The 15,778-nt window shown below is 39.2% G+C and overlaps 1 protein-coding gene across 3 annotated transcripts; it reads right to left on the bottom strand.

Moving 5' to 3' along the window:
- Positions 1-245: 245 nt before the first annotated feature.
- Positions 246-15,777, bottom strand: LOC106538488 (ras-related protein Rab-18-B). 3 transcript variants are annotated; one of them, XM_087713634.1, is made up of 9 exons: positions 15,693-15,777; positions 15,431-15,481; positions 13,202-13,358; positions 13,031-13,086; positions 11,025-11,086; positions 9,111-9,183; positions 7,430-7,545; positions 3,715-3,781; positions 246-452 (listed from the first exon to the last, which is right to left on the bottom strand). In XM_087713634.1, exons 3-9 carry the CDS (start codon positions 13,342-13,344, stop codon positions 283-285), a joined length of 687 nt encoding a protein of 228 aa, XP_087569760.1. In that variant the 5' UTR covers positions 13,345-13,358; positions 15,431-15,481; positions 15,693-15,777; the 3' UTR covers positions 246-282. The 3 variants fall into 3 exon arrangements, with proteins under 3 accessions (XP_087569760.1, XP_087569758.1, XP_013908457.2); XM_087713632.1 differs by lacking the exon at positions 15,693-15,777 and having other exon boundaries at positions 15,431-15,570; XM_014052982.2 differs by lacking the exons at positions 15,431-15,481; positions 15,693-15,777 and having other exon boundaries at positions 13,202-13,307.
- Between the last annotated feature and the right edge of the window lies 1 nt (position 15,778).

The raw sequence follows: 15,778 nt of genomic DNA, 5'->3' as shown, positions 1-15,778 counted from the left end.
CGTGTGAAAATTGTAGTTGCGCGCCGAATAATGTTCTTATAAATGGGTATAAGCTTGTTGAAAACTCACAATGTCTGGGGCTGGAGGAAGAAGGGAATGAAAAATCCTAGTTCTTTATTTTCATGGCCATCCATAAATTGTTGTTGCTCTTACCCACTCTAGGATGTCCACCCAAGATGTTGTTTTCCTGACCGAATGCGAGAAGGATTAATATGATACCAGGGACGAGCCCATTTCTTAGAATCTTTGCCCTGGGTCTTTTTTATTTGAACACATAGGGTGTTAAGCAACAGAACAGTAGGAATTGCAGGCATCTGCTTCTCTGAAGGATCTGCTTTCTGCCAACTTCACTCCCTCTCTTCTGATGTTCCAAAGCTCAGGAGTTTGCAGGATCCTCATGACGACCTCCTCAAAGGCACTTTGCACTCCAGCCTTCATTTTAGCACTGGCTTCTGGAGGTAGAAACAAAACAACAAGAGGAGCCATTTGTCAAATGAAGTACAGGTGTCCAAATTCAACCTCCCTGAACTCATCATCTTCCAGAGAGGTTGGCCTACACTCCCATCAAGCTTAAAAAACATCATTAGTGGTTAAAAAAAAATGATGGGAGTTAATGCATTTGGATAGTGTTGCTTTAAAGAAAGCTTTCCTGCTAAGTGGCCTGAGCAACACTCTTAGCTCATCTACATTTAATGGAGCAAAAAAATTGGAATAAAAAGTGCTATGGGGATAGTATTACAAAGAAGTGTTATAGATCCTGTGCTACTACAACTCCAAATGCAACGCCAAGAAACTATTTGAAGAGGATACAGCTAAACAGAAAACAGACAACATAAGGCATCAGAGGTCATCTGAGGCATAGATGATATTCAGCCAGTTCTGACAGGTTCTGAAGAACTGGTAGTGGAAATTTTGAGTAGTTTGGAGAACCGGCAAATAGGCTGGCCCCGCCCCTGCTGCCTCCCAGCCAATCTTCTTTTGTTGGCCTGAACAGGAGAAAGGAATTGGAAAGCAGGTTTAGTGGAGTGGGGAGGGAATGGGGATTTTGCAGTATCCTTCCCCTGCCACACCCACAAAGCCAGCCACAAAGCCACAGAACCGGTAGTAAAGAAAATTTGAATTCCACCACTGATCTGAGGACTGTGGTCTGGAGAATGGGGAGAGAGATGGCGATTTAACAGAACAGCATTCATGGTAGGAAAGCAGCCATGATAATTCTATGGTAGACAGAACTCAAATGGTGTCTGATAGCACTTTTTCCAACTAACACCTTAAAAGGAATAAACATTAGCTGGAAAAGATACTGTCAGATTTATTCAGATAGAAGACTATTAAATAAAGTATCTTTATCACTAAAATCCTGAAATTATTCTACTTTATCTATAGGATAAATATTCCTCCATTTGGGTTTTATTGGCAGCAACATGGACATGATTATATATACCTTCATGTACCTTGAAATGCTTTTATTTGGAGGGAGTAATCTATAAATCAATACAAGTGTATATTTTAGAGTGATATCAGGGTTGTAAATATCGGGTTGCATATGAGATCTTTCTAGCTTGTTGGTATTTAGTGGCCTTCGCCCATCAGGTTTGATAGACAATGTCATACTATCATTATTCTGGACCAGCATGCATGGTGAGAGATCGATTGGAAGACCCAGTTATGGAAACCCTGATGTAAAGTTACTTCTTGTGGCAGATAATTTCTGTTTTAGGATGGTTACAAAAATCTCCTCTGAAATCATCACTAGAGCAATAAGTACAGAAGGCTCTTGTTGCTCCCACATAGAGATTGTCTGTGTTTTTAATCCAAATCTTATACCTCTAGCCCAACCATTTTTGATATGACTTTAGAAGCATTAGTTTGACCTTGCAAAAGACATTTTAAGTGCTTATAAAATATGTCAAATATATATATATATTTATAGCATCCCCCCAAGTGTTCATTACTATCTCTGAAACACCAGAAAAACACCTCACAAAATTCAAAGCACATTGCTTAAAAAAGTTGCCTTCCATTTCTTTTTGAACATTTTATTGATTCTTAAGGGGAAAGCGAGAAGGGTTTAAAAAGTGTGCACGTTCCTTTTAAACCCTCCCATATCGTATTTTTCTGCCTGCTAAGTTTTCTTCACCATCTCCGGTGAAACAAGGGAATCTCTTCCCCACTGAAAAGAAAGCACGAAGCACAGAAGGGATGAGAAAATTTCTTCTTCTGTTAAAAATCGAGAAGGCTAGCTGCTGGTACTAGATGCATCTGTCTCAGTGTGAATTCCCTAATGACAAATAACTATTTAAATAAATCAAACTTCTTCCAGGAAATTAAGGGTTACATTCCTCCTCCCCCCCCATTTATCAACAGATGCTTTGCTGCCTCAGACCAAAAGGCCCACCTCTTTCAGCCAGTCCTACAGAGGCCTACCAAATGCCTCAGGTGAACCCAAGAGCGGAATTAAGAACTGAAGTGCACCATCCTGTTCCCGGGAGGCATGCTGTTATTGTTTGAATATATACATGCCTCTCAAGATAAGTATGGTGCTCTCCAGCTCTTATCCCGCTCTTGGGCTCGCCTGAGGCATTTATAGAGGTGAATTTTATACGAACAGTAATCATTATGTTGCTACTGTTTTATGCTAACTCAAGGATGCAGGGGCAGTGCTTTAACTCAGTGATGGGGAAAATAAAATTTATGCACATTTATGCTGAGAGACTATGGGATCCAACTCTCTCTTCTCTGACACCAGCTTCTCTCCAGGCTTCCAACAAGGGTAAAATAGCATAACAGAACTCCACAATGTCAGCCGGGGAAGAACAAAGGGCATGTTTGTGTTAATTTATTTAATTGGCTTGTGAAATTTTTAATTATGCTGCAGCCTTTCTCTTCCTAACAACTGTGTCCGGAAAATAATGAAGGATGCTGAACTCGACATTTGTTGTTTATTGCCTAGTTTTCTATACTGTTCTTTATTGCTTCTCCCTCTCTACTGCCAAGAACAAGAGTGATTGCCCATCAGCTAGTTCAGTTCTATGGCTCTGAAGGGCCTAGCTATAGTCCAATCCTGGAAAGATCTGCCTCTCTCCCTGGAAACATTTCCCAAATGTTTCACTATTTTAGTGTACCTTGGGAGAAGGGACTGGCAAGCCTGCCTAGAGATGCCAGATCAAGTCCTGAAGTCAGACCATTCACATTCTGGCTGCATTTGTGGATGTTCTCCTAGGTGGCTGGGGATCTGCAAAGTTATGGGGAGGGGTGGGGGTGGGGAACCAATTTGCCTATAAAGAATGGCTCATTCACAAATCAGGACAAAGTCATTAGTATGTGATTTAACGTAACAAAGACAGAAGAATGCAGATTGGCAAATATGCTGATGTTGTTTCATGCCAACTGTCAGACTGGATTGACAGACTGTTCTTTAACTGGTGAAAGGCCCCGAAATAGCAGTTCTATAGTTCTGAAAGGATATCTAAGGACCTTTGCAGGAGCAAATCTGATGCCACTTTCCCTCCCACCTAAGCCCTAGCACTGACATTTAGGGCTTAGGTGGGAGAGAAACCTAAGCCCATCCCACATAGGTTTTTTTTGGAAGGGTTAAAAGGAATAGTGCTAGGAGTAGGCTGGGGAGAAGATCTGCAAAGATAATGAAATGATGGTTTTTGCCATGATTTTACTTCTGGCAAATCAGAATGTTTCCTCATATTCTTCACATACCTATAAAGAGCATGGAGTGTTTCTGTGCAAATAGCAATCCTTCTCTTTTTTCTACTTCACGGTTGGTCTGTAGATAGGGAGAGAAAACTATTAGGTACTTGATATGGGTAGGTAGATAAGGAAGGAAGGAAGGAAGGAAGGAAGGAAGGAAGGAAGGAAGGAAGGAAGGAAGGAAGGAAGGAAGGGAAGGAAAGGAAAGGAAGAAGGACTCTCTTCTAGATTAATACTGGATTAACAGTTAAGCAGTAAACAATACCCCAATCAACAAACTACCAACTCAGATATACAAACAGCAAACAATAGCCTAATTTTGGAACCACCAATAACAGTGACAGGGCAAACCACTTGCATATAGAGCAAACTCCACCCCCTTCCACTACTAATAATTTTATTTGGTCAGGTAATTAAACATCTGCAAGAAAACTGTCAAGCTTGAGACCTCACAGAACTGTCTTCTAAATTGGCAAAAGGCCAGTTAGATTATTTTACCAAAGATGCCATTTCCTAGATTTGACAAGGTTTGATAAATTATAATTACATAGCAATTCCAACCTGCGGTGTGTTGGAAAAATAAAAAAAAGTCTCTGTGAGATGATGATGATATAAATCAAATACAGTATTTAATGGATGAAATGTCTTAACTTAAATGCTGGTGGGGGAACATAGGAAGACTCACGGGCCACACTGAATATATAGGCCAGTTGCTTTCCACTCCTATCCTACTAACTGTTATTCTTGCATTTCTATCTAGACTTTTTTTGTATTAACAGGAGCTGGGAATCAACAAAGCCCCGCACAACCATGCATCCTTCATTCCTTCTCTTTACTATATATCTACTGAATACTAACAGAACTGTTATCTCTGTAAAACAGAGTGATAGAAGAATGAGTCAACACACTCAACAGATTTACAAATTTCTTGTTTTCAAACATAAAAATAGATAGATCTGAATTTTGTATTAAGGTTCCAAAAACTCATAAAGGGTGGATTTAATTCTCCCCTATTCTATTTATTGTTCTTTTGAGACTCTTTTGGTTCTTTACAATTTCTCCACTGGAAATCTGGCATATGTAAAATGTTCCTGACTAAACTGGTGCTTATGTTCAGTTCAACATTAGTTCAACATTCAATTCTGATATAAGATAAAGGTAAAGATTCCTCTCGCACATATGTGCTAGTCGCTCCCGATTCTAGGAGGCGGTGCTCATCTCTGTTTCAAAGCTGAAGAGCCAGCTCTGTCTGAAGACGTCTCTGTGGTCATGTGGCCAGCATGACTCAGTGCCCAAGGCGCATGGAACGTTGTTACCTTCCCACCAAAGGTGGTCCCTATTTTTCTACTTGTATTTTTACATGCTTCCGAACTGCTAGGTTGGCAGAAGCTGGGACAAGTAACGGGAGCTCACTCCATTACGTGGCGCTAGGGATTCGAACCGCTGAACTGCCAACCTTTTGATCGACAAGCTCAGCGTCTTAGCCCCTGAGCCACCAAGTCCCTTCAGGTGTGATGTAGAAATCTTCAAATCCTTTATGTTGGTTCCTCTGTACTACTACTACTACTACTACTACTACTACTACTACAACAACAACAACAACAACATGAAAGATTGGCAAGATTTCCTGTCAGAGGAAGGAAACAAACAAAAAGTATAGTGCCAGTACTGTAATTTAAAGATGATATAAACATTAATGTAGTTTTAAAAAACACTGATTCCCTGTTCAAAAAACATTTAAGTATGCCTCTGAACTCCAAAATATTGCACAGTCAATCATTAATACAATTATTGTATGTGGGCTTCACAAATATATAACTCGATAATGAAAAAAATAGTTTTCTTCATGGGAAGGAGAGATTAGTAAAAGAACAAGCCAATCAGCACCATTCATAGCTGTAAAAAGAAGAATATAGGTTTTCTGACTGGCTTTCTCAATCAGTGTCATATAAACTTGCTTTTTAATATAATTGGTAGAACATCCAAAGGTGCTTTTTCCAAAAAGCAACCAGATTTTCTTGACTTTTTCTTAAGTACTGAAGAAGCTTCTTGGATAAGTGAAACTTTTTCAAAGAAAAAACCAAGGAAGTCCAGTTTCCTTTTGGAGAAAAAGCACCTTTGGGATAACCATGACGATTGTTGAACCTCCACAGACAATAGGCAGAACAGTTTTCCTGAGCACAATCCTATTAAAAAGAATGTAGTCTCAAAATATGGCAAGTGCACGTGTATTGATAATCATATGTGCAATGAAAGAACCTCTGAAGATGCTGGTCGTTTGTCCATTTTCCTTTGGTCTTGCAGCATATCTAAGGCTGATCTTTTTCGTTTTGTATATTGAGAGTGAATATTAGTTCTGATGTAAATTTTATGAAGTACGTGGTAGTATAATCAGAATTAAAGAAGCAAAAGGCAGAGCAAAAAAAGTGAACTAGAATTGCAACAAATATTGGAAGAGAAGCCATACATGAGAGCTCCCTCAGCTATGACTGTTTTTCTTACTAGGGAAGGGAATTAACAAAACTCCAGTGTCTAGTGAAAGCAGAAACCAAAAAAAAAAAGGACCCAAAACACAGAGTAGCGACAGAGAAACTGCTGGCTTCTGAAGCAGCTTGAACAGATTGCCCATTACATCAGAGCAGGAGAAAGATGGAGAGGTCTCGTTCAGGATGCTGAGGTATGAAGGCAGCTGATGCCTCTGGCAAAGCGTAGGAGGCAGGCAATAACAGGGAGCAAACATCCAACAGGCTTCTGCAGACGGGGGACAAGATTTTTGGTGATAGGGAGGGAGGGAAGGAGGGAAACTAATTACAGCCAGCCTTTCAATCTTGTTGCTTACTTATTAACAGGCCTTGCGTTTCAGCTCTACCAGAGGCTGCACACTATGTGCATTTGCTATCAGGCAACCTAAAATGTGGGAGCGTTTTTAATCTAGGTTATATACAATTTTAATTATTCAGAGGACCATACATTGCAAGGAAAAGCTTTTTTGTTACAATGATCACTTCATTGTACAATCTATTTCCTATTTTCCTAATGCATTCCATAACACACAATTTCACTTCATAGATTCCTCTGTTTCACTCCTTCCTCTATTTTCTTCATTTATTTCCACAATTCTCTCTATATTTCTGTTAATCCTTTCCCAATACTTTTTCTTTCATTGTGGAGCCACAGTCAGTCATTCAGTTATTTCCAACTCTTTAGGCCCCAAGAGTATCCATTCACCAAAACTGCCTATCATAAATTCCTTCTCTAAATTCTTTTAAGTTTCTGCTTAACAAGATATGTCAGTAAATGTATATAGCTACCTTATTGTCTATCATTTTTTTTATTTTTGTCTTAAATTTTTCTACTGTCTTCTCCCATGACAGTTACCTTCACATTACATGTCCAGAATATCTAATGTTTAACTTTAATATGAGTCTGTCCAATGGACATCTGGACATCTTATTGTCCAAGATGTTCTCAGCATTTTTTGGTATCACTTTAACTCAAAGATCTAACAATTTATTTATTTAGTAATCTGATGATTTATGTTTCATAGCCATGTTATACCTAGAGAAACCCCAGCCATGACAATTTGTACCTTTCCTCATTACTCTGCTTATACGTGCATCTCCAAATCTAATCTCCCATTTATAGATCTCTTGCATCCCAGCAAGATAACAAGGAGTCTAAAATTTCACACAAACACCAAGTTTAATCCCAATTTATAACTTACCTCATCAATTTTGTTGCCTACCAGCATCTTCACAACATTCTTCTTGGTATAGATCTCTAGCTCCTGTAGCCAGCTTTCCAGGCCCAGAAACGTCTCTCTCCTGGTAACATCATAAACTGCATAATGGTGTAAACCAAACAGTGTTTGCATAGGAGAGCATTTTCAGTAAGCACAAAAAATGGAAAAGGTCAACATGTGCCCTCATCACACAGGTAAATGAGGCCAGAATCTTGCATTTCCCTCCTGAATTTAAGCGTAATTTTGAGATTTTTCTCTGTAGGTATATCTGCGTTTTAATCCAAGAACAGCAGACAAGAAATCTGGATAGAATTGGGTGGATAGAACCACATCTGGTTCTACTTAGGCTTATGGACAATCTTGGACTATGTCCCAATCATTTCTAACAATTAACCATCCTTAGTGAGTTAGTAGGTTCATAACTTCTGGAGGGATATAGACAAAAGATTTTTGCGATAATCCCTGCAGAAGTTAGCCCAAATGATGTATATAAAAAGGTAAGCATTCTAATGCCTCCCAAACACTTCAGCCTTCAAGTGCCACTGATTATTATTGAACATATCTAATAGCAAATAAAGATGATAGTTTTGACTGAAAACATTAGGCCGCCACCAGATTTCTTGTCTGCTGTTCTTGGATTAAAACGCAGATATACCTACAGAGAAAAATCTCAAAATTACGCTTAAATTCAGGAGGGAAATGCAAGATTCTGGCCTCATTTACCTGTGTGATGAGGGCACATGCCCCCTGCATCTTCGTTCCATCTATGCCAATCCTCCTCCAAATAGTGCCCTGACCATCAAACATACCTCTGCTTGGCAGCCATCCATGCTAGAAACTTATTCTATATTTTCATCTCTCCCCCCTCCCCCAATTGTAGGGGTAAAAAGCAGCAGCTTGTAGACTATATAGCACAGGTTAAATATACCAATGTTGAGAACCAGCTTTTCTTCCCAGTGTGTAATAGTGAAATATGGCACTGGTGTGAATTTGCTTCTGAAATTCATAAGAAGAATGTGAGCTCTCAAGGCTTTTCCCATGATTTATTATTTCTTGTGTGGTCTCTCTAAGTGACACTCTCTGCTGCAACACAATTTCTCCAGCATTCAAATGGCAGTATGTTATATCTACACAGAGGTAACTCTTCCCCATGGTGAATGCAATGGAATTGTAATTATTGCACCAAATAAGGTTTTGGATTATGAAGGCCACATCTATTGCATGTAATTAATGTCAAGCCATAAGGAGATTGTCCCCACATGATAAAATCACCTTGGGAACATAGCAAAATATTCTGAAGGGGAAATGGAGGATGGGGATATTATGGCCACATTAAAATAGTCTTCAGTGTTTAGCTTAACTTGAATCAAAGTTTGAAAGCCTGACGTGCTTTACATCTCCATCTCCATCAATAGAAACATAAATAAAACTAAGGGGACTTTGGCTTTCATATTTGAAATATTTTAAGTAACATGAAACTCTGCTGAAAAACAATCACCGCCAGCAATCAATCAGTAGCCTAGGAGCAAACTCCACCAATGGTTCTTCAGAGGCTGTTGTTCCAGCTACCCTGAGAGGAATAGATGTGCTTCCATTTACCTCTGCCCTTAATGTGTTTGGCTTCAGTAAGGTTGATTATGTTCGTGCTATGATTACCACCTACCTAAAATTATACCTTGAGCACCTCGATAATAGCTTGGAGTCAATGTTCGAAATCTTTCCTGCCCCGCTGTGTCCTGCAAAAGAAAAAAAAAATTTAAAGGGTAATTTAAAACTCTAGCAGTTTTTCTAGCAGAAACTTAAAAAAAAAGTTGTTTTACAAAAAATAAAACTGCCTTTGGGACAGCTAACATATAGGCTCAAGATTGCGAGGCCCTAAAGCTGAAATCTAAAGTCACAATCTGCCATCTTCAGCCCTAGGCTTTTAACATAAAACAAAAATTTCCCAGGCTTGACAACAAAGCACATATTTATGAGAAGAAATGTAGTACGTGAAGAAGCAAGACAACTTGCTTGAGAGATATAATATGTGCTGTAAGATTGCATATGGTTTTTCCCTCTGCATATTCTCCACAGTTTCAGTTCCAAATATGAAATGGATACAGCAGCCTATAGATTGGGAAGATAAGATCCTGGCTTCAAGATTTGCATTTGATGCCAGGGGGCAAAGTTGAGGACTGCCCATACAGTTTGTTCTGCACATAAAGATACATTTGTATACATAATTTTTTTTCCCCCCTTTGAAATCGCAAAGCTTCAAAGTCTTAGACTCTTCCCAGCATACCAGTCAAGGGCTCCAAAGTCCCAGTTTTTAGAGAATTCTATGGCCACCGAGTCTACAAGAAAGATACTGAGATTACCGAGTGGACTTTATAGCTGTCCCTACTTCTTGCAAGCTCCGTAGCCATAGAGTTGTACATTGAAAGGATCTATGGTGATAGAGCCTTGCAAGACATTTGCAGCAACTGTGTCACAGGGAAAGAGCAGCAGAGTGACTTACGTTACACTGATTATTTAAGTAACCCAAACCTGAGCCCACATCCTCAATAGCCATCAAGTATTGAAAAGCATAGGAAAATCCACCAGGGTTTTGAATATTTAGAAAAACAATCGAAGAGGGAAAAGTCTTAATGAAAGCACTTATAATAGAGTAATACAGATTTTGTGTTTCTCAAAAGTTGGATTTGCATAATATCAATAGGCCACTATTGATTTTTTAAAAATATCAGTCTCCGACTCGAAGCAGAGGGCAAGTATGAGAAGATGTTATATGTGTATGAGTCACTGCAGTACAAGATTAGATAAAAGTCCACTTTCGCTTCTGTTTGAAGATATAACTACCAGTTATCAGGAGGCTTCCAGGTAAAAGTGTAAATCTGGTTATGGATTGGGGCGGGGGGGGGGAATAATTCTATTGCCACTCACAAGGCAGCGAACATCGCCGCCGAAATGTTCCCTTGAGCTGAGAGGGGCAGCTGTGCTCTCACTGAATTCCAGCCCACCTGCCTCCCAGCTCCTACTTTTCTTCCTTAGCATCCTGGTATGCCAGCATCAATTGCTTTGAAGGGGAGAGATACAGACTTGGGAGAACCGAATCAATTTATTTATTTTGGAGAGGAAAGAGATGTTTTGATGAAAATCTGGGTGCAGAACAAGACAGTTAAACCCTGCTGACTGGCGATTTTCTGCTCACCTACAAAGCCAAAGGGTAGCACTGATCGGCTGGTAGTTCCCTGCATGTAAACATGCTCCAACCTTGTAGTGTTCCAATTTCTGAAAAGGTCTGAAAAGATCAGGACAGCTCAGAATAACAGAAAGTGCAATTTGAATTGGAATCCGAAGAATATGAGAGTGGAAAAACTGGTCATCTCTGTGTATGTTATGCAACACTAATGAGTTTCAGGAATATGAATTCTTAGCACAGACCGGAAGAATGTTGCTTTTTCATATTTCTTTGTTTTTCTTTCTCTCTCTTTCTTTTACTTCTTTTCTTTCCTTCCCCCCTCCTTCCCTTCCCCTCCCCGCCCCTTCTTAGACATTACTTTCCTGAATTGGAAAGGGAGACTCTGTGGCTTACCCATATTGCTAACTGAATGGGGAAATTCCCAACCACCATTTTCTTCACTTTAAAATCAACACCTGAAAACCAAACAGAGAGACACACAGGATCAGCAAAATACACCAAATCATCTGTGCCTAACATGGAACCTGAGAGCAGCATTCTGCCGATTGACCAGCTGCTTGACAATAATAGAGTCAATGGTCTAACAGTAATAGAGCAAACAAATAGAAGGTAATGCAGCATTAGGCATAACCAGCAGTTTCAGCAAGATCCCCAATTCTCAATAGTAACTAGGGGCATTCTTAGAAAATAAGAGTATTGGAAAAATTTGCTTCATTTTGTTCATAATTTTTAAAATTAAATGTCTTTTTCTAAGGCTGCTTCTGGTGCTCACACAGACACTGAAGACTATCTTAGAAAAATAATAATAAAGGATTGATGCTGTTGCTTTTTTTATAAGCATGCCCTCTTAGTGAAAGGATGATTTGTGATTGGCCACACCTACCGGAGCCACTATTTTGTAAGAATGCTTATGATACAGTCTCAAAGTTCCACACTGTCCATTGGCGCAACAAGGCTGGGAAACCCTGGGTTAAGCCATCAATGTTAGTTTATAGAAAAACATGGCAAGTCAAACCAAATAAAATCATACTATGCCTTGGTGGTGATATACTGTATGGATCCTGCCACAGAAATAATGAAGAGTCAGAACAGCAATCTATGCATGTCTGGAAAGTAGCAGGTTAGAAAAGGATGGGCATTTTAAATCAGATCTTGGCGATGTGAGTAGGAAATTCCTATCTAATTAATGCAATTTGTCAAACTGGACTATGTATCAAATGCAATTATCAAATGCAATTAAAGAAAAGTAGCATAAATATATTTTGTTACTGTACTTTGTGCAAATTTATTCACCCAAATCCTGATGTAGTCTATATTATTTCAACTTGGATGTTTCTTCTGAAAAAATTATGGTTAATTCCTTTTCAGCCACTAATCCCACATTGCAGGTAGTCCTCAACATACAACCATACTGACATATAGTGGAAATACACCAAGGGGAGGAGGAGTGGGAAAGAAGAAAGATGGGCAGAGAGGGATGGGAGAGAGGGTGTGGGGGGGAAGGTGAGAAGGAAGGGGGGGAGTGGATTTGGGGAGAGGAGTGGTAGAGGGGGAGGGGAAGTAGGGTAGAAGGGGATGATGTAGGGAGATAGAAAGTTGGAGGGTGGTGGAAGAAAGAGGTGTATGGAAGAAAGAGGTGTATGGAGAGTGGAAGAAGTATATTGGGTTTCTATTTTCTGGGGTATTGTTGACAAGAGGAATTGATGCAATTATTGTTTAATACTGTATGGTGTTGGCTATGCACAGTATACATGTGTGTGTATGAAAATGAAAAAAAAATATTACTCAAAAAAAACAACATACAACCATACTGGAGTCTGCCCTTTATGGCCATATGCTTTAATGGTCATAAAACTTCAACCACTCATGGCACCTAATTTTATGTCCCTTTATGTCCCTCTAGTGGTCATTAAGTGAATCACCACTGTACTGCAAATGATAAATTCAGTCACGTGACTGCAAAGGAAACTTTGACTATGGGAACTTCGAATCCATGTCGTAAATCCCCTTTTTTAGGTTGTTCATATCTTCAAATGGTCCCTTAGTGACCAGCCATAGATCAAATACTATCTGTATATTGACATCACGTTAATTTAAAGAGGTTTAACAGAAAATACTGCCTCTCAATTATATACAGTTGTACAACAAATTTTGGGTACAAATTTCCATTTTTGGAACTGTAGCTATTTCAGGTTTGGGCAACGTAGCATGCATTAAAACATGGTTAAAAGGCCAAATATGAGGAACACTAAAATTGTATGAGTGCGTTTGTGTATATATATGTGCCTTTAACTAAAATGTTAAGTTTGGCTGTCAATCTACAATAGTCATAGGATGCAATAATCACAGTTCTGACTCCCCCTTCTTTTCCCCAGATATGAACAGGCAGCATTGCTCACCAATAGTTGGACTGAGGTATGGCTCAAACGTGTCTTCAGCAAATCTCAGCAAAAGGCTACAGGAACAGGCAAAAGAGGAAAAAATAGTAAACCACAAGGAACATCTATCTGCCTTTTTTTCTGGAACAAAGTTCCCCATTGCCATCCCATTTGGTGACCCTGCCCATGCACCTGGATTTCCCCACTGCGCTGTCTCCAATCAACAGTAGCTTCAGAGTCGGCAGAGGTACAGTGTCCTTCCGTGCCATGGTGAGGTATATTACCAGATGCACAGGGAATTTAGCAGAATGAAAACAAGAGGGCCATCTCAACATCCAAGCCAAGAAAGCTAGAAAGGAGAAGAGGAAGAGTAATTTGCCGTCATTTAGCCTCCCATCTCTTCCTCCAGCAGAAACAATAAAATACAATCCAGGAAGACAAAACTGGAGTTGGGGAAGACATTTGCTCATCTCTGCTTTAAAGGCCATTGAGCCAGGGATGTCTGAAGACATTTCCATGGTCATGTGATGATTATGGCATCATGAAGCATCCTTCCCACTGGTACCTATGTATCTATCTGCATTTGCATGCTTTCAAACTGCTATCTTGGCAGGAACAAGGGTGAGGACGGAAACTTGTCCTGTCATGTGATGTTCGGGTCTCGAACCTGGGCTGTTGGCTTTTGCAGCCGACAAGCCCAGAGTCTTAACCATTGAACCATCATGCCACCCAAAGAAAAAATGAAGAGAAATCAAAATCTATGAACAATATTTGAATGAACTAAAGATTAACACTGTTAGAAGAAAATATATAAATAAAGTTGGTTGATCAAGGTTAAAATAAGATTGCTATTTTTGGCAACTCTTTATGGACTTTCTGGTGACATTAACACTGAAAAGATTATGTTTTATGGATTTGTTTGTAGATAAGAGCTTGAATATGGGATGTATATTTGTAACTTTAGAGGGTGTGAAGAATCACTAAATTTGTTTATAATTCTTGCAATGAAAGTTAGAAATTACATCTTTATTTCTTTTCTCTTTCATTATTACATTCTTTTTATTTTTAGTGCATTTTTTACTTTTTATTCTTTTCTTTCTTTACATTTAAATTGTATTATCAAAATTCTTAATAAAAATTATATATACGTGTGCATACACACACACATATATACATACACAGGTAATTCTTGACTTACAACAATTCATTTGGTGACATTTCAAAGGAATACTTTGAAAACAGCACTGAAAAAAAATGACATGAATATTTTTCATATGGCCACTGCAGCATCCGCATAATCACATGATCAGAATTCAGGTGCTTTGCAAGTGGCATGTATTAGAGACAGTTGCACTGTATTGGGCTGATGTGATCACCATTTCTAACCCTTTCCAGCCAGCTTCCGACATGCAAAGTCAGTGGGGAAGCCAGACTCACTTAATGACCTCATGATTCACTTAAGAACTACAACTATTTGTTTAACAATGATGGCTAAAAGATTGCAAATTGGGGCAAAATTCACTTAGCCAAAGAAATATTGGGCTCAATTGTGGTGTTAAGTTGAGAACCTTATGTTTGTCTGTGTGTGCCTGTTTTGCAGGAACGATGGGAAATTATTCCTTGAGGATATGCCTTGCAGTCACCAATTTGTAAAAATAGATCAAACTTTGAGTATTGCCTCTTACTTTGCAAAGGAAAAAATGAATTCAATACTGAAAAACATACTCTATGCATGCTGAGTCTACTTATAAACCCTGATTGTCTGAACTCAGCTAATTGCAGTTTGTTGAAGAAACCATAGTTAAGCAAAATAATGGAATACTGTGTGAACACAGCTATTATTTTTCACAAAGGAGTACTACAAAGATAAAATGAAAGAGTAGGAAGAGATAATTGGCAGCTCTTGGAGGAAAGAAAGGAAATAAATATAAGAAAGAAATACATTTTTAGGAAGCAAATTCTCCTGAAAGCAAATAACTTCCACTGCAGCTAAAATTCATGTTGAACAACTGTGACACATAAAATTACATATCAACCTAGTCCAGCCTAATGGGTCATGTGAACACTGGCTATGGGATTAGTTTCTGTTCATTCTACTGTACATATTCAGAAATTTAGGTTATCTAAGTGAAAAATGTAAACATCAGAATTTTGCCTAGCTTGTTTACATATAACACCTCATAATTTTGCAATGGCTCTTCTAAAAACGAGAATAGGTTGCCAATAGGTTGCCAAACCTGAACATGGCCTGTTGATTAAAATCAAGAATGGGTGGAGTTTTTATAATATATATGGCCTTGACATTGTTTGAAAACAATGTGGAACAAGGGTCTCTTTCATTTAGTGAGAGATGTCATTTCACTGGTACAAGAGAAGCATCAGACAAAACGTTTGAACTTTTGCTTTAACAGCCCCGATTACCTTTACACACCGGGAACTAGAATTTCCCTCCAAAACCGATCCCAAGCACCTGTAGCATTAAATGATAAACACAGGAACACATGAATCTGGAGTGTGCAACATACACACAGGCAACGTGCGCGGGTCTCTATCCAGACAATTATTATGGGCCTCTGAAGAGAGTCGACCCTAAATATTTAGAAAGCCTCCCTCCACCCACCGGCAGGAAAAAGGAAAAAAAAAGAAAGCCCCCGTGGGGAAAAAAAAAGACCGCACGGTCCCTTTAGGATGGTCAAACTCTGAGGGCGGAGCCCCTAAGGCGCACGGTCTTTACTCCGCGCCATTCCCTCCTGGCCAGTTTGGGAGTTG

This window comes from Thamnophis sirtalis, unplaced genomic scaffold, assembly GCF_051295495.1.
Source record: "Thamnophis sirtalis isolate CommonGarterSnake01/CBP01778 unplaced genomic scaffold, rThaSir2_p1.2 scaffold_4, whole genome shotgun sequence".
In the NCBI taxonomy this organism is placed as follows: domain Eukaryota; kingdom Metazoa; phylum Chordata; class Lepidosauria; order Squamata; family Natricidae; genus Thamnophis; species Thamnophis sirtalis.
This window is presented reverse-complemented; position numbering and strand designations above follow the sequence as displayed.

Coding starts and splice junctions, on each gene's coding strand:
- LOC106538488 (XM_087713634.1), bottom strand. CDS start 13,344: ATGTTGAGATGGCCCTCTTGTTTTCATTCTGCTAAATTCCCTGTGCAT. Junction 3,782..7,429: donor TAGGCAACAAAATTGATGAG/GTAAGTTATAAA, acceptor CCCTATCTACAG/ACCAACCGTGAAGTAGAAAA. Junction 453..3,714: donor ACACTCCATGCTCTTTATAG/GTATGTGAAGAA, acceptor TTCTACCTCCAG/AAGCCAGTGCTAAAATGAAG.